Here is a 22,901-nt window from a genome sequence, read left to right as displayed (position 1 = left end):
ATCAGCCAGTCGGGGGACAGAAAACACAGTAGTTTAAACGTGAAGTTTGATATAATTACTAACCAGTAACAGGCAATTAATTACTAAGGGCAAGGAGGTGGCTTAATAATACAGGAACAGTGGCTACAGGAGCAGCCACTACCTCTAGGCAGAGGACCCAAGGAACAAGTTTGGAAGCGGTTCCCTTGCAAGACGTTGAGACTCTGACAGAGAGGGCGTGGCTGTGGCCCACTCTGCTGAGATACTAAATCTGGGGCTGGAGAGGAAGGGGTGTCAACAAAACTAGTTAGGAAGCTAGCCACTGGGGTGCCATGGAGACTTAGTAGGAGGCTGGCTGCTGAAGCACCAGCAGGACTTGCTGGGAAACACCCTCCCACGAGGTGCCACTGGACATGCCAATGGCCTTATACACTACGGAAGGAAAGAACCCGCCAGAACCAGCAAGCCAAGTTCCTTTCCTCTGCAGCATCCTCCACAGTCCAGTTTAATGTTGCATCAGCAGGCAAGATATTCAAGGCTCAGCTCCAGTATCACAACGTAGAGCAATGAAGGGCAGACTTGGGAGCGGAGGCCAGCTGCTTACCTTGAGCAAGTGTAACCCGTGTTTGCAAGTCTGAGCCAAACCGGCCAGGGCCACAGGTTTTTAAAGATCAGTAAACAGCCCAAAAGCCCAAAGGCAGTTTATAGTCCTTTTGAAATTTTGTACAAATTTTGAGTCCTTTTATTTTACACAGTTTCTACTTATTGACTTTATAGAGAAAGGGACAGAAACATTGTTGTCCCACTTACTTAGGCATTCTTTGGTTGCTTTTTGTATGTGCTGCCTAGAGAGAGGGTCAAACCCGCAACCTTGGCCTATTAGGAAGACAGTTGCTCTAACCAGCTGAGCTATCCGACCAGGGCAAGTCCTTTTGTTTTTCTAGACATGATCTGTAGCTTTTAGATCCCTAAAAAAATGCCCATAACTCAAAGGTTAAGAACTAACCTAAAAGATTAATTGGGCAGCATTTATATGGAAATTTTTTTAAGAATATGAAACCATTTCAGTACTCTGAGAACAAAAATTGGAGGCTACTAGTTATATTAAGCTCTATCAAAAACTTTTCTCATGTTGTAAGAAATAATCCCTAATATATTTAGCATTAACTAGTATTATTACATGTTCTATCAAAATGTTCCTCAAAAGCAAACCTAACTTAAAATATCACAGGAAATCAGATGCAGCTTGTGATAGAACTTCCACCTCCATTTGAGGTAACTTTTTTCCACATTTTGCTTAAAATATACCATTAACATTTCTGGTAGAACTACATTCAAAGGAGCAGCATCATTAATTTAGGTACACCAGAAATATTTCCCACGCATGATGTATCTACTGTTTTTCATTACTCAAGAAGTTTTCTAATTTCCATGTGTCTAGTGTCAATTCACTTGATCTCAATTTGACAGAATATTCTCTTTAAAAAAAAAGCATAGCATTTTCATAGAGAAATTCCTTCATTTAATGATTTTTTCTGGAGTTAGGTAGGAATATACTTGTTTGCTCCGTTCAACATTTTTGCCAGGTGGCTCCCGAGTGCCCATCAGCTGGCCACCATAAACTGAGATCAGAGAAATGTTACTATGATATGATTTCAGGAACACTCACGTTAGTCTGGGCACTGACTGAACAAATCACTTGGAGACTGTTTCTCTGCTCTAAAAAGAATTAAATAATAGAAGTTCCTTTAAGTCCGATCATGTAATCCAAGTGCAAAGTACCTAAATAAGCACCTTTGATGTGAAACCGAGTAATCACTCAATCCAAAGAACCACCCAGGAACACACCACCTGAGAACAAAGGAAACTACCACTGAGGATGACTGAGGATTGACATAGGTCTGATTCTAGCTTACACGCTTTAAAATTCACTGTGACATTTTACCAATTTGCACAAAAATACTTTTAAAACATATTAACACATAGGGGAAAAGTCAACACCCAGGATAAAGGATTTAATCCAGTATTTATTCCACACTCATGATCCTTCTCTGTAATCAGAATACAAGTCATAAGAACAATCTATCAAATAATTTGCCGATAATCTTAAATAATGCAGCACAGCATTACTTCTAATACTTCTCTGTCCTAGGTTAAGTTTAAAAACTCAAACATCGATCTTCATTATCAATAAAAAAGTTTTGAATTTTAAAAAAAGGACACTATATCAAGCTGTTTTATAATTTAAGTATTTCCCACTTATAAAAATGCTTTGGAAGCTTGAGGCTTGAATCTATTTCTCTGTTCACCTGCCCCACCCTCTCCCAATTTCATGTTAGTATATGGTTGCTGCAAGAATGCTGGGCTTTAAACATTTTTTCCTTTAATATAGTACTTTAAAATCTGAGAAATTAAAAAAAAAATACACGTCATGTATCTTTTCAAATAAAAAAACTAAGTGAATAAATTTTAGGCATACTAACAGTGTCCCTTTGAGGTAGAATGCTAAAAGGACTTTTGATCAAATCATAGCCTAATTTAAACCTCTGTATCAGAAACTACTCATAAATTCTCTCTAAAGTTAACTGTGGAGAATATTAAGTGTAACATATTAACAAGTCTTCCAAGATAATATACAGTGGACAAGAATGTTAATCCTACAACTGCTGCCTTCATGTACATTGAAAGCACATAATTTTCCTATAATAAACGTCCAAGATCCATTTTCAAAGTCTTTAGCATTCTATTACGAAAAGCACAGCCATGCTAACTTCAGTACACAAACCATAATCCCACACCTACTACGAAACAAAAATAGAATTAGTGGCAGTTTATTGCCTTATACAAATTTAACCAACATGGCAACCATGCCAAAGAAATTAAAACATTTTCAGGACATATGTACAGACTGTACATCTCAAAAACAATTAAACAATAAAAATGCAAGAACAATCTGTGCATTATGTATCGAACTCAACAATTGGGTGAAAACATCAATGCAATAAATGGGATTACAAAGGCACTTCCCTACACAAAGGAAATGAAAACGCAGCCTACGGGGAGCCTGGAGAGTACATACTACTGCAACAATCTCAACTCGGGAGGGGAAAAAGCAGATTTAATCAAAGATTTATAGGATTCAATGTGATCCACTTTCACAAAACATTTTCACACAGTCTCATCTTTGTTTTTTTGTTGTTTTTCTTGGCTCTCTGGTTCTAGACTTTGGCTCCTCTGACGATCATGTTTGTCAGACTGGTCCTTACTATCACTGTGATCCCGCTTGTGGGAACGTTCTTTGCTTCCACTACGCTTTCTAGATTTATCTTTGCTGGGGCTACGTTCCCTTTTTCTTGACTTTTCGACACTGTCAGTTCTTCCTTGACTGCCGCTTCGGCTTCGCTTATCTGACTTCTCCTTGCTTTCACTCTTATGCTTACTTGACTTCTCTCTGCTCCGGCTTCTACTCCGTTTCCCCGCGTTCCTACTTCTACTCCTACTTCTGTGCTTCCTTTCTCGGCTTCTGCTTCTACTGTGCCTTTTCTCTTTCTTGGGATCTTTTTTGTCATCTCTATGCCGTCTATCATCCTTGTCTTCTTTATGTTTTTTCTCTTCCACCTCACCCCTACTTCTCCGTTCCTTGGATCGCTCCCTTGATCGCTCTCTCTCCTTTTCCCGGTCATTGCCTCTTTCCTTGTCATAGTCACGGTCCCTTCTTCTACCTCTCTCATTTTCTTTCTCTCTTTCCCGATCCCTGTCCCTTCTATCTCCTTTCCTATCACGACTTCGACTACGACTTCTATGCCTTTCCCTACTCCTGCTATGCCTGCGCTCCAACCCCCGATCAATACTCCGGGATCTTCGCCTTTCTTTCTCTCTTTCTTTGGCTTCACGCTCTAGTCGCTGGCGTTCTTTCTCTCTTTCTAATTCTCGGTCGAAACTAGAACACCCGTGGCCCTCCCGATGATGGCTTCTACTTCTTGATCTTCTTGGGGACCTCCGTGGACTCAGTGATCTCCTTGGAGACCTAATATTTAAGAAACGGGGAGGAAAGAAAAAAATCTGAATTAAACATATTTATAAAAAATTTAACTTTCATCAGGGTTATTTATTTAGATCCCTAGCTTACACAAACAAGTCAAGAAAGATTAAAGTAAACATTTTGCTTGTTCACATTTACAGATGCATGATTTTGTTGAAAATGCCATGAAAGGCAGAAAATGACTTTTTGGGAGAAAAAGTGACGAACCCATAAAATGAACACCATTAACCAGAACTTGTCACTGATTGCAAGGACCTTTGTATAAAGCATGTTTTAAAAATAAACTTAATTCAAGAGTTACATTACCTTGACCGTCTGCGTTCAACATGTCTGTCTATTTCCTCAGCGCCTTCTTTCCCGTCTTTCTTGATTTTTCTAGGGCGGGTTTTAATCTGTTGATCGATGTTCTTCTGAACCGGAACTGGAATTCTTGGAAACAAGGTAGAAAACCACTCCAGTTTTGTGAGAAAAGACCGCAGCATTTCGCCAATGGTCATTACACAGCCTCCACCAGCCTTCACATCTAGGTCCTACAGAAACACAAAAGATACCCTAGCCGTCAAAAATAATTATTCCAATATATACATGAACACTACTAAATAAGTTTCCATCTTTGGTATCTCAAATACAAAAAAAAAAAAAAAATTCTAACAGGACAATTTCAATGTGTACCCTTCTAATCTGGTAATGAATGATACAGAGAGATACTTGGGCTTAAGTAAGTGTGTGCATGCAGGTGCCAACAAATCCTGCAGCCTCCTAGGCATAGAGAGAGCTGCTCTCACACAGTAAGAACATGAAACAGCCCTTTACATTACTCAACTATGTGGATCAACTTAAATTTGCATTCCACATACCTACTAAGTATACAATGATTTCTGTGGAAATGTTTGCACACATCATTCCTAGCACTGTGACCTAGCTACATATGAACTACTTCAGACAGTTCCTGTCTAAAGACTATCTTTTGACAGCTCTAATATAAAATGAAGCCCTAATAAAACTGGAAGCAATAGCAAACCAACTGCCATGAAGCAGTGAGGTTTCTAATTTAGAGTCATGTAGAAAATAAATAAATGAACAAATAATTGGAAACGCATAATCCATGATGACCATTGTCTCTGAAAAGGGTCATTACCGCATGAAGGCCTTCTTGCTATGCCCTCTCACAGCTCAGGACATGTTAGTCAGCTATTGTCAGTCCCAAACCTATAGTGCAAGCACACAAGGAAAGTGAGATTTGTTATCTAAACAGGAAAACAAGAGCTAAAGGTAAAACTGCTTGCACTCACACACATTTAAGTGTTCAGATATACAGTATTTCCAAATATAATCGCTGCAGATATCTAAGGAAGAAAACAATAAGTTAGCTTAAATAGAGATCCTCAGATTTGTAAACACAATAAAAAACATTACGTAGAAGCATTCAGAAACAAACCTAACACAATACCAATTATGAAAAGGCACATGCTTTTTACATATAGAAGGGAGAAGTGCTTCAGCCTAAAAAATCTCATCTAAAATGAAAAAAATTTGAAGATTGTGGCTTATCACCTAACACACACCTTTTGCTTCTTCTGAGATACTGAACAACTTAGTAAACAGGCCAAAAGGAAAAAAATGCACACAAAAAGTTTCCATATTTATACGAGTGAGATTAGGTGTCCACATAATAACATACTAGAAAGATTTCTATTACAACTATCCTTTAATTCAACAAGTTCTTTAGATCAACTTTAAAAACAGGACCACTGACTTGTCCTGGGCTATGCTTTCTCTGCTCCCCTGCGCTCAGCTGTATCAGGGGAGTCTGGCAGGATACACAGCAACCTCCCTTTCAGTTTAGGAGGGCCATCCAGAGTATAGGGCTGGCCCTTAAAGGCACAAGAGGACAATTAAAAAATATGTTAATAATAGAAGAAAATAAAAACATGACTACTGAAATGTAACACAAAGTTTGTTTTATGAACCTAAACATACAAACTAGAGGCAGGGTAGGTACATGGGCAATAAAGCTCACTGATAAGTCTTTGAGCTCCAGGATTCACCATATACACAGACTAATAACACTGTGTGATCTAAACCTGAAAGGGTAAGGTTTTCCAAAGCAACTCTTCTTTTCTGAGCATATGTAAGCAGCTCAATCTTGGTAAGCTTGAATGGCACATAGATTTCGAATGAAAACAAAACCTAAAATAACTTAAAGAAAAGGTGTACTAGCTTTGTAAATACATATAGTATAACAGGAGTCAGAAAGCTAGAATTGAAATATTTTGGTCATTTTGAAAAAGTCATCTAACTCTCAGCCTACTTAAGTTCCATGCAGCTCTTCAATTTTGCATTTTTATGCAAGTGGGAACATTAGTATTTGGAAGAGGTTAGATGATAAAGAACTAAAAAGCTCCAGGAAAAAAAGCTATAATTAGTATTCTATGTGCATGTCTTATCACTTCAATCTTGAGCACAGTGCACCTTAAAAAGTCCCTATTGACTGTATGAGTCAATATCAATACCATACACATAACATTAGAAAGATAAAAGTCTTAATAGTTATCAAGCATTTAAACCTAAAAATGAGGAAGCAAAAGTTAAGAAAAATTAGCCCAAGATATATAAAACCCACCAAGTCTTTGTTAAAGGACATTAATTCCAAAAGTACTTGAGTGAAATAAACTTAACTACAGAAAATTCTGGAAGACATTAAACCTCCAATAAATAAAAGATTAAAAACATGAGAGGAATCAGAAAAAAACTAATTATTACCCTTGTTGACATACCTCTTCGTCATCAAGGAAGGATTCAAACCAGTCCCATAGGTCTGTGGGGGGCTGCGTATACCTACAATCACAGAACACTCATTAGGCTTACATGCATTAAAGTGAGCTACTCACTGGAAATGTAGATAGATGCACGCTCACCTTATATACATAAATCCGAGGGCTCTAATATATGGAGAGTCTGTGTGTGTTATGAGACCCATGACTTGCTTGCGAGTTAACTTCAAAGTAAATAATTTGTATAATAGGCAAAAAGCTGTGGAAACAATTCCTCCTGTTCCCACACCTCGAACCTTTAAGGAAAAGAGTTAAAAAAAAACGTAGTAAAATAATTAATGGAGTTACTTAACACCAACTGATTAATCCTGATAGGTATTATTAACAATATATAATCCAAAAATGAGACCAGAGCATAAAAAAAACCCCACCTATTCTAACTCCATATATAGGACACTTGAATTTAGATTAAAAAAACAAACTTCTAAGATTTGCTGTCATTTGAGTGTATAACTGACATAAGTATAAACTCAGTCATCAGACACAGAAAAACTGAAAAATGCACGTACTTCTACTTACCCCTCCGCACATCCCTGTTTGGCCCGCTGTCTTCCTGCTTCCTTTTTCCCATGGTTCAACATGTGTGACCTGAAAATAGAAAAGAGGAACACAACAAACATTCATACTTCAAATTTTTTACAAGTATGATTAAAGTAAATCCAAGTCCATAACAGAGTAGCTCTTCCAAAAGTTTGGAATTTGGTATTTTGACATGTATATATTTTGCTTACATATGTTAAGCATGTAAACCATCTTTAAAAAACTGCTTTGATATTTAGAGAGCACCAATAAAGCTACTAGGGTTTAACAAAACCTCAACAGCTTTACAGAGCAGAAATCCCATTAGCTTTGTAGAGAGCTGGTAACGTGGAACCAGAACATTTCTAGTCTCATATACTTGTAAAAAATATCCTATAATATACCAACTGTAAAACTTTATATGAGTTGCTTAAAAAAGAAAAATTTTCACTTTTAAATGGATATAAACTCCCACTTAAACCAAAAAGTATCAATGATTATTAAAACAAATTCTTTAAAATACCCTTAATAGTTCAATTTTATAGTGATTTAAAATCCTACATTAAAATAAAGGAATTGAAGAAAGTATGCTAAAACAATAAGTTATTTCTGATGCAAAGTTTTGGAATTTAATTCATCTTTTTTTCACCATCATCGGGCATTATATTCATTCCTGATTAAAGACGAAATCAGAAACCACACCTACAGAGATCATTCCTATTGGTCAGTGTATAATTTATTTTCAACCTAATTATGTGAACCAATTCAACTGAATGAATGTCATTGGTCATTACACTAACTATATCCAAAGATTCAGTATCATCTTTGCTAAGGTGGGCACCCTATAAAAACCACATATTTTACCTAAAATACAGCAAAGAAAGAATATTAGCTCTACAAAAGATATAACTCAAGGAGGCCTTTTGGAAAGATAAGAGCCACTGTTTCTTAAAAGCAAAATAAAACCCCGTTCTTTTACTATGTATTTCTGAAACCCTATTTCCACCTACCCATGGTTAGTTACATTTTAATCTTTTTCAGTGGCTTCAAACAGAAAAGCAGGCATTTAAATGTAAAGCACTACACTATTTTGCTCAGCTGACTCCTGCACTGCTTTCCTGTTTCATTTCCTTCCCCCAGCTTGCTGCATAAAAGAGGTTTCAATTCCTTAAAGGGTAGCCAAAGAGGTGGGTACAATACAAAATGCACTTATAAAACTGGAAGCCTACACATTTCACTGATCATTTGATTGAACATTTGATCGAACGTATTGATAAGAAAGCTGAGGCTTTAGTTTTATAACTAAATTTAAATAATTTCTAGTAGAATCTTAAAGTCGTTTCAAAACACAGTATTTGAAAACAAGCTTTTCCCTATCACATTAACATTTGCCTGATAGTAAACAGAACCTGCCACAAAAAGAGCAGAAACTCAATTTTCAACGGTTTGACGTTTACTACTAAAGCTAAGGGTTGAATATTCACCACTGTCTCCATGCTGAAAAAGGCCTTACCTTAAAAAAAAAACACAAAAAACCCCACACCTAGTTTACAGTATTACAATACTCTTGCAAAAGGATATCAACATTTCAGGGTACTTTTTATACCCACATTTGAACTGTATTCTCAAAATGGTAGCTCAGTTGGTTAGAGCATGGTCCCAATACACCAAGGTTTTGGGCTCGATCCCCGGTCAGGGTACATACAAGAAGCAACCAATGAATGCATAAATAAGTGCAACAACAAATTGATGTTTCTCTCTCTCTCCCTTCCTCTACTTAAAATAAATAAATAAATAAATTTTAAAAGTCAATATAGACAAAACAGACTGTATTATATTAGATGCTCTAGCTAAAATATTTAAAGATCGTCAAGGTTATTATAAATATTTAAAAAAATATAACCCTAGGAGGCCCGGAAGACATTTTTAAAAAAACTACATAATTTGCAGGTACTCGGAGAAAGCCTATCTAGTTGGTAAAGAAAAGACCAAAACCAGTGGCCCAAAAAATCTAATTAGCCGTTCATTTAACCCAGGGAAATGCATTTATGGCGATTGAGCATGATTAACAGTGCATACCTCTACCTGCGACCCTGGGCTGCTCCGAGCCTCGCTGCAAGACTGAGTCAATCCTGCTAACGAAACAAGAACTGAGACAAGAGTGCAGTGAGGAGGCGCCAGGTGAGCTCCCCAGCACAGCCAAGCCAGCACCGACCCTGCCGCAGAAGCCCAGGGCCCAGATAATTCTAAAAAGCCCAATGCACAGGTAACTGAGACCACTTACTCCTGACTTCCTGCTGGGAAAATTTCCAGGCCTTCCATAACATCTCTTCCACTGGCACCTCTCCACCCTCAACCCTCCCACCCCACCCGCCCTGGCCATTTATGTCCCTGTCTGGATAGTAAATACCAACAACACGAGGCCAACATTGAAGTCAATACACGCCCTGGCTCGGGGTGAGTGGGAGAAGCACCAACAAGTTGGCGCCGAGTAGATCCACATCAAAAGGAATAATTTTAAAGCTGTGAACCGGAGAGGCGTCAGTTATTCTTTTCTGCTCTCCCCCACCCTTCTTGTCCTACTCCCCCCAGGGGTGGGGCAGCAGGTGTGGGTGGTGGCAGTGGTGAGAGATCAACAGCGGCGGGCTCACGCAGCCCTAAAAATCTGAAAAGGAAACGGGGGCGGCCCCAGTCTGACTCCTCCCTGGCAGACTACTGGCCACAGCTCCCCCCACCCAACTTCTCCCCCAGCCCCAAATCTTCAAATCTCGGGGGCCGCCTCCGCCATACTCCCTTCTGCGAACTTAACCCCTGCCCAGGCCTAGACGCTGCTTCGTACCTTAAAGTAGATCTCGTCCACCACCTCGTGGTAGGTCTTGAGCTCGTAGAGCTGCACTTTGAAGTAAGGCGACGACAGGATATTGGTTAAGATCATGGGGTTGAGGTTCATAGTCTTCTCGTTGCCCCACAGCGGCAGCACGTTGCCCTGCTTGCCCGAGACCGCCGGCTTGGTGGCAGCACCGGCGCCGCCGCACTGCTGCTGCTGCTGGGCCGCGGCCGCGGCCGCCTGGTGCTGCGGCTGCGAGTTGCCTGTCAGCGCGGGGCTGTTGTTAGCCATGTTGCGGCGGAAGGAAGGAGGGAGGAAGGAGGGGGGAGGGGGCCAAGCTCGCTCGCTCTTCGGGACAACGGTCCGGGACCCTACTCCATGGAACGCCGTCGGGAGAGGGGGGCCGCCTCGCTGTGCCCCCGCCGGGTGAGGGAGGGCGACGAGGACGCCGACAAAGGGACTCTGGGTCGAGAGCAGACGCCGAGACGCTGGCCGCGAGAACTCCCGGCAGAAGGCGAGCCGGCGGCCAGCGAGCGCGATCTCTTCCGCCAACTGCTCCTGGGAACAAGATGGCGGCCCGCCGGATGTGACGCCACAGGCCCCAGAGTTCCAAGCTTCGCCGGCAGCCAATCAGAGGCGCCCAGGTGGGCCGGCGATTCCTCTCTCTACTTCCGCCGCGCGTTCCGTGCGCGCGCCGGTCGCTGCGGCGCCTGGCTGGTCCCGACTCTTCGGTTTCCCCCGGGAGTTCGGGAGTCAGCGGGCGTTGTCGGTCCAACTGGAATGTTTTAGGGCGTAGACGGGGGCCCCGGCTTCTCCTCTGGAAAGCCGAGAAAGAGGGAGTTCGCGTGGCTGTCTGCTTGCAAATTCGTGACTCTCAGTCCTGCGGAGGATCCGCGCCTCCTTGAGTTCACGGTTTTCCGATTCTCCGGGAAGGATGGTGGCCAGGACCTCACGCCTCCTCGTGGTTACGGTGCAAGGTCTTCTTGTCCGACCCGAGGTCTTGTTCCAGCCTGGATTTATTAAACTGGAAGATCGAGATAACAGCTTCCCAAGCATTAAAAGCGCTCCTATCCCTGGAGGCCCCAGGCATTTGTTAGATGCGTTTTTTTCGTTCCTTCTCGAGTTTCTTACATTCTGCGGGTGCGGAATGAGTGGTAAACACTGGGCGAGGCACCGAAATGGGGCCAGAGAGGGCGGGAGGAGGTGGGGGGGGAGTGAAAGTGAGTCAGAATCTGTCTTCTCTCTCAAAAGCTACTCATAACCTAGAGAAGCCTCGTGTTTGGGCGTGAAAAGGCGGCTACAAAAGGCACTTAGGTTTTTCTGCGGGTGGTAATGGACTCGGCCGTTTTTATCGGCAGAGAATAGCCCGAATGTCTATAGAAGGAGAGTACACCTAGTGAAGTGGGGGCTTGTTAGTAAACATCCCAGTTGACACGAGCCAGGAAATACGCTGATGGGGGAGTAATGGCTCGATAGGAATCGGGCCACCGAAGTGCCTAGAATTTTAAGTGAAATCATACGCTATCTTCTCTTTCGCCTGGCTTTTTTTTTTTTTTTTCCGTAACATGTTCTGCCTTCGTTGTGCATCAGTGGATTCTGAACTCGGGTGCCATCAAACACCACTCTGGTATTTCCTGCATAGGCTTACAGGATCGGTGGTTTGGGGAAGGGAGGCTCCCTTTCCACCTGCAGGAAAGCAGGTGACTCCTGGAAACGAGAGTCCGAGCCTGCCGGCAATGTCAGGGTCGTTGTTAAAACCTACCCTGCAGCCCTGGCTGACCTCAGTGGTTGGAAGGTAGGCCCCAGCACCGAAGGGTCACGGGTTCGAGTCAAGCAATCCATGTGTGTGTCTCACGTCATTGTTCTCTCGCCCCCTCCCTCCCTCCCTTCCACTCTCTAAAATTCAGTGGGAAAAAATATCCCCGGGTGAAGATTAACAAAAACAAACAAACAAAAACCTATGGCAGCCATATAAAGGGGCAGAGGACAGACTTTTAAGAGGCCAAAAACAATATTTATTCTTCACTCTTTCTTATTCTGAAGAGGTTATAGGGGAAAGAGAGCAGAGGCACAGGGTCAGAATTTTTGGCTTTAGCTCCAGCAGGTGGAGTATAAATTATACCCCATTGTTGTTCCAAAAACTTAAGGGAGCTGATTTTTTATATATCCATAGCAGTCAGTCATCAGCCAAAAAAAAAAACAAAACGCTACCTAGGAGAGAGTAAATTCTCAGACACTCCCAGCTCTGGGTGTGTGTGTGTGTGTGGGCCCAGCTGCTCTAGTAGCCCTCAGGCGGTTGGCTAAAATGCTCCACTGGGCCTGGGGGATTGCTTCCCAAATGGCTTCGTCAAAGGGCTGCCAAGACTGGCTGGTGCTGGCAGCCTGGGGTGGGGTGGGTGGGCCTCTGCATGGGGCTGCGGGTTCTGCCTCCCAGCCTGGCACCTGGGTTCCAGGAGTAAGGTGTTCCAGGAGACAGGAAGTAGAAGCCCCCGGTTTCCTCACACCTGGGCCTGAAGCTGGCCCTCCCGTATTCCATTCGTTGGTGAAATCACAAAACCCACCCAGATTCAGGAGGAGAAACAGACCCCACGTCGCAATAGGAGTGTCCCAAGAATTTGTGCATCTTAATCAGGCACAGTTTTCCTTCTGGCCACAAACTGTTTACATTCATTCCTTTTATTATTTTTTTATTTAAATTTTTTTTATTGATTGATTTTACAAAGAAGAGGGAGATAAACTACAGATAGAAGCATCGATTTGTTGTTCTGCTTATTTATTCGTGCATTGGTTGATTCTTGTACGAGTCCTGACCAAGGATTGAACTCAAAACCTTGGGTTGAGCATCTCCTGATGCTCTAACCAACTGAGCTACCCAGTCAGGGCTACACATTCATTCCTTTTATATGCAAAACACAATTGCCTTCTCCCAAGCCCTCCAAATATTTCATGCTAATTTTAGCATCAGGCTCAAGCTGGTACACAGGTTAACTTTTGGTCACTTATTGCATGGCTGACACACCCACTGGACTAGAAGAACTGTAGGAGGACCTTTACCTGTCTTTTTCACTCAAACTGGTACTTGGTCCACAATAGATACATTGTGCATACTTATTGATGGATAATCTTATTTAATTCTCATTTTCAACGGAATGAATCAACACTCAGGGTTAAGTAAATTGACAAAGGTTAGAGAGTAGTAGTTAAATCAGGATGAAAGGTCTGACTTAAAACTCATTCTGAAAATGCATAACATGGTCCGTATCTAGTAGGACTTAGAATCTGGTGGAGCGAGGTAAGATTAGGTATAAAGAAAAAAAAGATGACAAAGGGTAAGCTAAGGTATTGGCTATGGGAAGGAACAGATGCAACTGACAGCTTGAAGAGGTCAAGGTTTGGTAAATGTCCAAGTGTGGGAAGAGTGGGAATGGATAGAGCCAAGGATGGTTTCCGGCCTCTGAAATAGTAGGAGGCCAGGAGAATGATGAAATGGGCACATTTGCAGGGAGAGTTGGAGCCAACTAGCGGCTAAGGCGAAAACTCTAGATTTCAGGAATCCTGTACAGATCACCTATTAACTTAAAACTTTTTTCTTTAAGAATTTTAAATTGTGGTAAACATACATATAACCCCCCCCCCTTTTTTTTTAGATAGGAGTGTTTGCTCCAAGAGAGATGGATTGGTGGAATTAAGTGAAATGCTGAGATGGAATAGATTCAGACACTCGCAACCTTTTTTTAAAAAATTGATTTTAGAGAAAGGGGGAGAGAGAAACATAGATTTGTTGTTCCACTTATTTATGCATGCATTGGTTGCTGCTTGTATGTGCCCTGACCAGGGATTGAACCCGAAACCTTGGCGGATACGACGTTCTAACCAACTGAACCACCCGGCGAGGGCTAAAGGTTCTATTTAAATCACATATTCTGCGTAAGGAGGTAAGACAGTCTGTTAAACTGGTGTCCCTAGGCCAATGGGAACCTCTCAGTGAAGTTTACCTTCGAGTTACGTTTTTTCGGAGATAGACTCCTTCCACTTACCAAAACCAATTACGTCATTTCTTTGTGATACCCCAAAGTTGTTAGCACTGTGCTTTGCACATTGTAGGTATTATTTGAAAATACACTTCCGACACATTGTGGTATATATTAATGGGTCATTAATTCATTAGTAAACACCGGCTTTGTCTTTTAAAGTAGGGCTAAGAAAAAAATCCCCCCCCCCCCCCCCCAGAGACGGCAGCTTCTCTCCTCCCTTCCTTAAACGTTTCCATCACCTACAAGAAAGAACTGATGGACACAGTGTCAAGTTGAAGCTCTGCGGGGCAGGAGCACCCGATACAGTAACGTTTCCAAGAGGCCGTGCGGTTGCGTCTCCAGCTGCAGAAGTTACCAGCTGGAGGTTTGGGGGCTGAAAGCTTTTCTGAGTTCAGATGGATGGAAGCAACTGTGCCCAGCTCAGGGTACCCCCGCAGGCCCCTGGGGGACTGTCCTGGGGGCCCGAGGGGCGGCTCCTTCGGACGCCAGCCGCCGGCGGGCTCGCGCTCGGCCCGGCGCCGGGACCGTTTGCAGCTCGGGCCGCGCCCCCAACAGCTCGCGGCCGGCACCCAACAGTCGCAGCTAGAAAATGGCTTCGGGCCATGCGCCACCGCGGCCGTTACGAGGCGCAAAACCGAAGCCTAGGAGCGGGGATCCTAGGGGGTCAACGGGCTGGGCGCCCGGAGGAGGGCGAGCGCGCGCCCAGAAAGAGGCGGCGGCGCAGGCGCATCCGCGCCCGGGCAACGCGACGCAGCGGGACTGCGCGTGCGCGGCCGTCGGGGCGGGGCCGGGAGTGAAACGCGGCTGCCGCCGGGCGCTGTCCGCTAGTCGGCGGCGCTGCGCTCGGCCACCTGGACGCGCTTCTCGCTCGCAGGTAAGGCTGGCGACCGCTCGTGCTCGGCTGTGACGCTGGGCGGCTGGAGGAGGGTTTCGGGACTCGAGTGAGAGAATAACTCGAAAAGTTAGGCGACTGACATGTTGCCTGCATCCTATTTTATTTTTTTTCCAGGATATTACAAAGTGACACTTGGTCAACCCCAAACAACAGGTACCTCCGCATCACCTAGGTCCTTGGTACCAAGAGAACAGACGTGTCTCTTAGTATAAAAGTGTTTATAGCAAGGAAGGTTGTTCAGTGTATCGGGCGTTCTCAACCTTGATTGATTGAGATTTTAGAAAGTACTATTGTCCAGTCTCCATCCTTGGCAACAAAATGAAAAACTCCCTGAGATAAGTGCCTGGACTTAAAAAATAAAAAAATCTCTAGGTGATGCTTATGTGCAATCAGGGGCTTGAGATCAGTGACAAACTGGGCCAGTTTGAACCCTACGCAACCCACCTTTTTAGTAGCTCATAGCAGGATTCACCAAGTTGGTTTGAAAACAGGCCAACGAATGCCTGAGACTAATACATTCAAGTCACACCTGTAGCAAGGATCACTATCAAACGCCACTCATTGGGCAGAGACCCTCATGGTGGTAGCAAAAGCACCGGCCCCTAATGTACCCCACTGCCTACACCTGCGAGTCCGTTGGCCACCTGCCTGCAGTGGAGACCAAGTTGCAGCAGAGAACCAGAATTTAACTTCAAGCTCACCTGTGAGTTATCGGAGAGATGTTGGAGCATCTCTTGCTTATTACGTGGGACACTCTCTTCCCCTCAAAATTTCGTTTTGACCGTGTGTGAAAGGGTAATTGCAGGCAGTCTGAATGAGGTCGAGGGCTTTAATGGAATGGTCAAACTGAAAAGATGGTAAACGAAGGAAAGAATGGTGCCTTAGGGCTACGCTGGGCTGCACGGAGCTGGGTTTGGCACAGTGCAGTTATTTAGGTTTTCTAAGCTGTCGGCTGTTGTCTGAAACAATACTTACTGAGTAAATTCTGTGGATTACATAGTAACATCGAAAGGGAATGGAGAAAGCCGCTTTCTCCCCTCCCTGCTGGTCTAGGCAGCTATTTTGTCCTGGCTTCTTTTTTGTAACTGATATATTTTTTAAATTTATAGCCCAGTCGCTGTTGATTCCTGGACCTTGAAGGATACATCTACATTTTTGTTTCGAGGAAACTTCGAGAGACAAGATGGAACAGAGCAACAACAAAGAGGTAATTGCTGCTCTTTCTAACTGGCTTGCATGACTCTCAAGAGTTATTCTTGCAATTTTAGATACATTGATTTAATAAAATATTACAATTACGCTTTAAAAGCAGTTTTAAAAAATGGGCTACAAGGAAGTTGCATATTTGGCTGGTATTTTATTTCTCTTGGACAGAAGCACCTTTTGGACTGTACCCCTGTGTAATACTGGCATTTAGGAGCAGGGATAGCTGTTAGGGATTAGTCATAATTCCTTTTTCCTAGTGGGGCCATGTTAAAGAAACATTCTGTTAGGACAGAATTACTAGGATTGTTGCAATAAGAGCATTGCAATTAGGGGCAAGAGTGGGCTCAACTCCATATACAACAAAGACTAATGGATTTATAGCCTATGAGCAGAGTGAGGGGGCAGTCAGTGGATGGGAAAGAGAGGAGACATCAAGGGTATGGGGATTCTTGTTAAGCGAGTTACAGATTTAACGGGATTCTTGCTGAAGGCAGGCCAAGATGATCAGGTATCAGGGGTGAGAAATGAGGAACTTGATCAGAGACAGAGTTTGATCATATATCAAGGGCAGGGGATTCCCTTTAAACTGGCATAGTAGGAATCTTGCTAAAACCAGGCTGGGCAGGCCAAAGACAGGACAGGTCCAGGTCCAGGCCTAGTCAGAGGAGGTTGCAGTGGAGCCTGACCTCATTTTGGTCAAGGAGAGACTTTGTCAGTCATGAACAGTTTTCCAGCCTCCTGCCTGCCTGGACTCCAGTCTTTGGAAGTTCCCTAAAGATCCCTTGCAGCGGGGAGGTTTATAATTGTTTTATGCAATGCATTCATAAGTAGTTTTTCGTTCAGCTGACTGTGAACTATAGAAAGCATAAAGCAAGATTCTTAATAAGAAGTAGCCCTGGCTGGTGTGGCTCAGTTGGTTGGAGCATCGTCTCGTGCACTGAAAGGTCCCTGGTTTGATTCCTAGTCAGGGCACATGCCCAGGTTTTGGGTTTTCAATTTCTGGTTGGAGCGCGGTTGGGTGTGTACAGGAGGCAGCCGATCGGTGTTTTTCTCTCACACCCTCTCTCTCTAAAAAAAAATCAATAAAAACATTTAAAAAAATAAGAGCGGAGACTTAGATGGACTGTGGAGGAAACCCAGTGCCACCTAATGATTTTAGAACAGAGGTGGCCGAAAGGCCAGTGTACTCTGCCAATTAACTGGGGGAAATACAGCTGTTTTTTTCTTATTTCATTCCTGAAGTCACGCGTGATTCAGAACACTTTCTGTTTGTAAACTTTCAGGGCAACAGTGCGGTTGATGGTAATTTTGACCTTCCCATCAAGAAGGCAATTAATTTCTCCCCTCCGTTGTACAGACAGAGATACAGCTTTGTTAACGATCTAGTGAATCGCCACAAACCCAAGAAGGTAGGTATTTGTTTCCAAACATTTAATTGAAGCTGTCTTAAAAAAATGTTTTGTCAGATACAGAAGCCTCGGTCAGTGAGTAACCAGAGACGGTTCAAAAAGATTACTGCAAGGAGGGAAAGGGCTATAGAGAGAAAACTAAGCTCGAAAGAGCGGGGTGAGGGAAGTAGAGGAAAAAGTTTGGTGAACAGGCGAAACTAAGCAGAACTTATTCCTCCCACCCCCACCAGGCTCATAGGGTCTCGAGATAAATTTCCTCTTATGTACTTTTTTTTTTTTTTTTCTGCCAAAGAGATCCTTACACATAATGTTTTTGGCTTCATTTTTGATACCCACTCACTGTAAAAAAAAAAAAAAAAAAAAAAAAGCCTTTGATCACACTTGACTTCTCTGGCTATAAATGTCTTTGAAACAGCTTTCGTCTCATCTACAGGTTGCAGACTTGGGGTGTGGCAATGCTTCCCTCATACAGATGATTAAGTCACACAGTTGCCTGGAACTGATTGTTGGAGTAGACATCAATATAGATAAAATAGGATCGCAAAGGTAATACCTAGTTTCTGGAAGGATTGTGCGCTAATCTAAAACTAGCGGCATGGTTAAATAGGCTTGGAGGCACTGTCCGTTTTACGCAATGTGTAAAACACGTGAAACGTGGAAGTGTGTTGTCCGTTACACACTAAGAGAGCCTCGGGCTCACTGACGAACGACTGCGCCGTCAAACTAAGTAGCTGTGTGCGACGTGAATACCTGCTTTCTACCAGTGTAGAAAGTATAGCCTCAATTAAGCAATTATGGTAGTCAGAGCATTGCAAATTCAATTTCAAAGGGCAAGAATCTAATTACGTTGGTGCTGGACGCCCTGGTGACAATGGAGCCCCGGACCACCACCTCCAGTTTGAAACAGAGCAGCTCTCCTATATCCTATATATTATTAGACTTCCATAGATTGTTTCAAGAGCGTTTTTCTTTTAAAGAAAAAATAAATAAATTGAAAATCATTGATCCAAAGTGAGCCGGGAGACCAGAAGTATTGAAAACGAGAGCAATATCAAATATTCAGAATCTTGCTCTTACTGGCCAGTGACCTCCCCACGAGAGGAAGTTACTCTATGACCTGGTGTCTGTAGTTGGGATCATTCTAAACAGCTGTGTTCAAATGCCCTGACGTCTCCAATAACGCTTCTGCAGGTGTAGACTGTCTCCGTTCTCTGGGGAGTATCTAAGTCCCCGGGATCTGAATTTGTCTATCACCTTGTACCACGGCTCCGTTGTCGAGAGGGACTCTCGTTTGCTTGGATTTGACTTAGTGGCCTGTATTGAGTTGTAAGTATTAAATAGATTTCTTCTGTACACATTCATTAGAAAAGCCTCACCAAATTAGTCTCAGTACACTTTGTTTCCTAAATATAATCTTAATTGTTATCGGTCAAGAAAACTGGTAGTCAGTTGGGACTGGCTTGCTACCGTCCTGCCCCATCTGGAACGGGCGAAGGGAAGGGTGAGACCGTTTGAGGTCACTGTCACATCTTCAGAGACGGGAGAAATCAGTGTGGGGACAGCAATGGGTTTTTGCTAAATGAATTAGGAAAATATCTGCAAGTGAAGCTAGGTTTTACTCTCTCTCCCCCGCTAACCATTTCAGAATAGAGCATCTGGACTCAGAAGACCTGGCCAGGTTTCCCGAAGTCGTGTTTGGGTACCTGTCTCCAGCCATGATCGTCATCAGCACACCAAACTCTGACTTCAACCCCCTGTTCCCGGCAGTGACCTTAAGAGATTCAGATCACAAGTTTGAGTGGAACAGGAAGCAGTTTCAGACTTGGTGAATTCATAAGGGTTTTGATTTTGTTTGTTTTTTGGGACCCCACTGAAGTTTAAAATTCTGTGAAGTAAGCCCTGGCCCATGTGGCTTAGCTGGTTGGAGCATTGTTGTGTGCTGTGCACGGGAAGGTTGCGGGTTCGATTCCTCCTAAGGGCGTGTGCAAGAGGCAGCCGATGGATGTCTCTCTCTCACATTGATGTTTCCCTCTCTCCCTCCCTCCCTTCTCCTCTAAAATCAATTAAAAAAAAATTCTGCCAAGTAAGTCTTTACCTATACATGACTGAAATGATTTGCTTTCTTCCAATAAAGTTGATTTCCACAGTGCCCCTTAGTAAAATAAATGGGGAAGTTTGTTTCCTCTCTTAGGTCTCAGGCAAGTGTGGGCAGGGTGCGTGGGCTGCAGGCGTGGAGGCTTCAGGACTGTTGGCGTGGAGATCCGGGAACGGAGCTGGGGGAAGCTGAGGCCCTGAGCGCGGTGCCTTGGCCCCGGGGCATCTCCCAGGGGCTCGACGTGTTCCCGGCATAATTCCAAACCCAAATAGGAGTTGGGGTTGCAGCCCTTGTGGTGTCATTGTCCCTCCTCTACTCCGCCCCACGACTTTCCTTTCCGCCACGTCCTTGTGGTTAATTAAACTTGCAGTCAGCGCCTTAGTGCCCCTCAGAGAAGTGAGCAGGCCCCACGGCGTGGCTTAGTGCGGTGCCTTAAGAACTTGCGGCTTAGGAGTCTTTCTGTTCGTGGTATTGTTCACGTTCTAGTCAACTGGACATTGCTGACTATTTAACAATTAGCTCTTAAGTTTAGAAAAAAACGACCTCTCTCCTTGTTTTGATTTCAGGGCCTTAGGTGTGGCAAATTTCTACGGTTACTCGGTGGAGTTTACTGGGGTCGGGGAGCCGCCAGAAGGAGCCGGGAACGTCGGCTACTGTACCCAGATAGGGGTCTTCCAGAAGATCGGAGCACCGGCGACCAGATCGGGTGCTGCAGAGCAGTGTGATCGACATGTTTATAAGATTGTGAGTATTCCCCATGGGGTAGCTGTCGGGACAAGAAATACATCTACTGTGATAGTGAACTGTTTCTCATGGGGAGTCCCTACTGTAGAGACAAGGAATGACCTGATTACGAGGTTGACCCCGGGAGGAGCCTTGAGACCGACCTCCTGGCCTCTTGCCACGATGGCCTTCTGAGCAGCTGGGGCCAGCAGCGCTCCTTCTGTAAGGGGTGAGGATCCTCGGCAGGAAGGGGGAGCCAGCAGGTTTCACAGCTGGGCTCAGTGACTTGGAACTGAGCCTCCAAGCATCTCAGACCCTTTTGGTTTCAGGAGGTTCGGTGAAGAAAGAGATTTCTCTTTTAATTGGCAACACTTTTCTTCTCATTGTTTTTTAGAGAGAGTGGAAGGGAGGGGGGAGAGAGAGAGAGGCATTGAGAGAGACATCGATTGGTTGCCTCCCACACGTGCCCTGACCAGGGCTGGGGATCAAACCTGCAACCGAAGTACATGCCCTTGGCTGGGAATTGAACCTGGGACCCTGCGGTGCTCGGGCCGACGCTCTAACCACTGATCCACACCGGCCAGGGCAACACTTTTCCTTTTCGACCCTGTGTGTCCGTAGCTCGGCCTCCGTTATAGGTGTGGCCGTTACGATCAGTCAGGTTTGAAACCTGTACATACAGTTACTGATCCCCGTGGTACAAAGGTCCTGCTGATGGTTTGGAAAATTTTCCTATATTCTAAATGGTTCCCCCCCACTCCCCCCCACGCCACCTTTCAGGTTTATTCAGTCTCCTACCCGAGTTTACAGCAAAAAGAGGTCCGCAAACTCGCATTGGCAAATGAGGTGTCTCGACAAGTGCAAAGCCTGAGGCACAGATACGTGTCGAGCCTGAGGATACTGCGGAATGGCCACGAACACGGTCACAGGCTCAGCGACACCGGGCTCGTCACATTTTCTGGACCGGTCTTCACAGAACTTGAGAAACTGAGAATAGAGAAGTCTCCCAGACCTTTCTGCTTCGGGAACAAGCTGTACGTGCCGCTGGAAAGGCTCCTCGCGTACCCCAAGGTGAGCCGCTTGTGTGGTGACGTGGCCACGATGCGGGCGCTCATCGGCGACACCGTGAGGCTGAGCAGCGACGGCTCCGCCGTGAAGGTCAACCTGCGCGACGAGAGCCCCTGAGCGGCTGTGCCGAGGGCCAGGGTCTCGGCCGCCGGCCGGCTGGCTTGGTGTTCTTGCGTAGTCATTCAAGGAACTTTTGATTTTGAAATTACTTGCCATGTGTTTTGTTTTTGTTTTATAAATAGGCTTATTTTGTTTGGAGGCGTTTGTAGAGAGTTCCTGATAGGGTGGTGGTGGTTTTTTTTTTTTGGTTTTTGTTGTTGGAGCCGTATGTTGACATTAAAACATGTTAAAGGAAATTGAGTTAAAGGAAATGGAATGTTTAAAACTTTTTCCCAGGGGATAATAAGGGTTGCTTTAAAAATCTCACTGGAATCCTCTACCTCCTTTGGGCTCGATTCTGACCTCTCATCCGTAGCCTAAAATGTCATACAAATCAGGGCTGCAGGCGACAGAAGGAAATGGGAGCCTCATGACGAGAACCCCGTCTCTGGGTTTCGAACACCCCCTTTGGCAGCTTCCTGGTTGGAACTGGGGTGGTGGCAGCCACGGAGGACAGGGAAGTGCACGTAATGGGGGGAAACTGGCTTTGATGCTGCGGCTAACGTGTGTCTCGTGTGCGGCGCACACCTTTGGGGGTGCCTCCAAATAGGGACCACGTAGGAGCGTTGCTGAGACTTAGCCAGCGGGTAGGACCCGGCAGTCATGAAGGCTACAATGTTAACTTCACCTTGCCAGTCGCTTTTGAAGCCAGTTACACGCTTGCCTTGAAGATGAACTCGGTGCCTTTTCGGGTCCCCGCCGGCCCCGCCTAATTGTGTGCCCTGCCTGCCCGCTGCCTTCGTCTCTGCCACTCCGCCCCGTCCGTCCGGCTTCGAGGAGCCACATGACGCTCTGATCATCTCACTGCCTCTCCCAGGCTCACTGCCTTGCTTCCTGCTTCCACACCTCACCCTCGACTCGAGATTCTTTGCTTTCGTAGGATAGGCTGATCTTCCTCCGCAGTGTCTTCGTCCAGCCTTGTCCCTCTGTCTGGACGCCATTTATTTAAGCCGCCCACCCAGACCTTTCTAGCAGGAATCCCCATGGAACTGGATTCACAGACTCTTTCATTAATCCCACGCTAAAGGGAAACACTTTTACCCTACTTAAGGCAAAGTATGCAGCGTTTCCAAATCTTTTTGCAAGTATTTCAAATTCAAATTAGTGATAA

General features: G+C 44.5%; 2 protein-coding genes across 5 annotated transcripts; one reads left to right on the top strand and one right to left on the bottom strand.

The window, feature by feature from the left end:
- Nucleotides 1-1,988: 1,988 nt before the first annotated feature.
- PRPF38B (pre-mRNA processing factor 38B) lies at nucleotides 1,989-10,770 on the bottom strand. 4 transcript variants are annotated; one of them, XM_081121937.1, is made up of 6 exons: nucleotides 10,214-10,770; nucleotides 7,375-7,443; nucleotides 6,940-7,091; nucleotides 6,799-6,859; nucleotides 4,328-4,551; nucleotides 1,989-4,006 (listed from the first exon to the last, which is right to left on the bottom strand). In XM_081121937.1, exons 1-6 carry the CDS (start codon nucleotides 10,490-10,492, stop codon nucleotides 3,148-3,150), a joined length of 1,644 nt encoding a protein of 547 aa, XP_080978063.1. In that variant the 5' UTR covers nucleotides 10,493-10,770; the 3' UTR covers nucleotides 1,989-3,147. The 4 variants fall into 4 exon arrangements, with proteins under 4 accessions (XP_080978063.1, XP_080978064.1, XP_080978065.1 ...); XM_081121938.1 differs by having other exon boundaries at nucleotides 7,365-7,443; nucleotides 10,214-10,767; XM_081121939.1 differs by lacking the exons at nucleotides 6,940-7,091; nucleotides 7,375-7,443; nucleotides 10,214-10,770 and having other exon boundaries at nucleotides 6,785-6,842.
- A 4,244-nt stretch (nucleotides 10,771-15,014) lies between these two features.
- On the top strand, nucleotides 15,015-21,990 carry HENMT1 (HEN methyltransferase 1). The gene is made up of 8 exons (XM_081121139.1): nucleotides 15,015-15,109; nucleotides 16,240-16,337; nucleotides 17,620-17,745; nucleotides 18,179-18,291; nucleotides 18,937-19,071; nucleotides 19,391-19,570; nucleotides 20,407-20,584; nucleotides 21,344-21,990. The coding sequence occupies exons 2-8, from the start codon at nucleotides 16,314-16,316 to the stop codon at nucleotides 21,746-21,748; spliced, it is 1,161 nt and encodes a 386-aa protein (XP_080977265.1). The 5' UTR covers nucleotides 15,015-15,109; nucleotides 16,240-16,313; the 3' UTR covers nucleotides 21,749-21,990.
- The last annotated feature ends 911 nt before the right edge of the window (nucleotides 21,991-22,901 follow it).

The sequence above is a fragment of the Miniopterus schreibersii genome, assembly GCF_964146895.1.
Source record: "Miniopterus schreibersii genome assembly, chromosome: 19".
Classification (NCBI taxonomy): domain Eukaryota; kingdom Metazoa; phylum Chordata; class Mammalia; order Chiroptera; family Miniopteridae; genus Miniopterus; species Miniopterus schreibersii.
The sequence above is the reverse complement of the archived record's forward strand: the minus strand, read 5'-3'. Positions and strand labels throughout refer to the sequence as shown.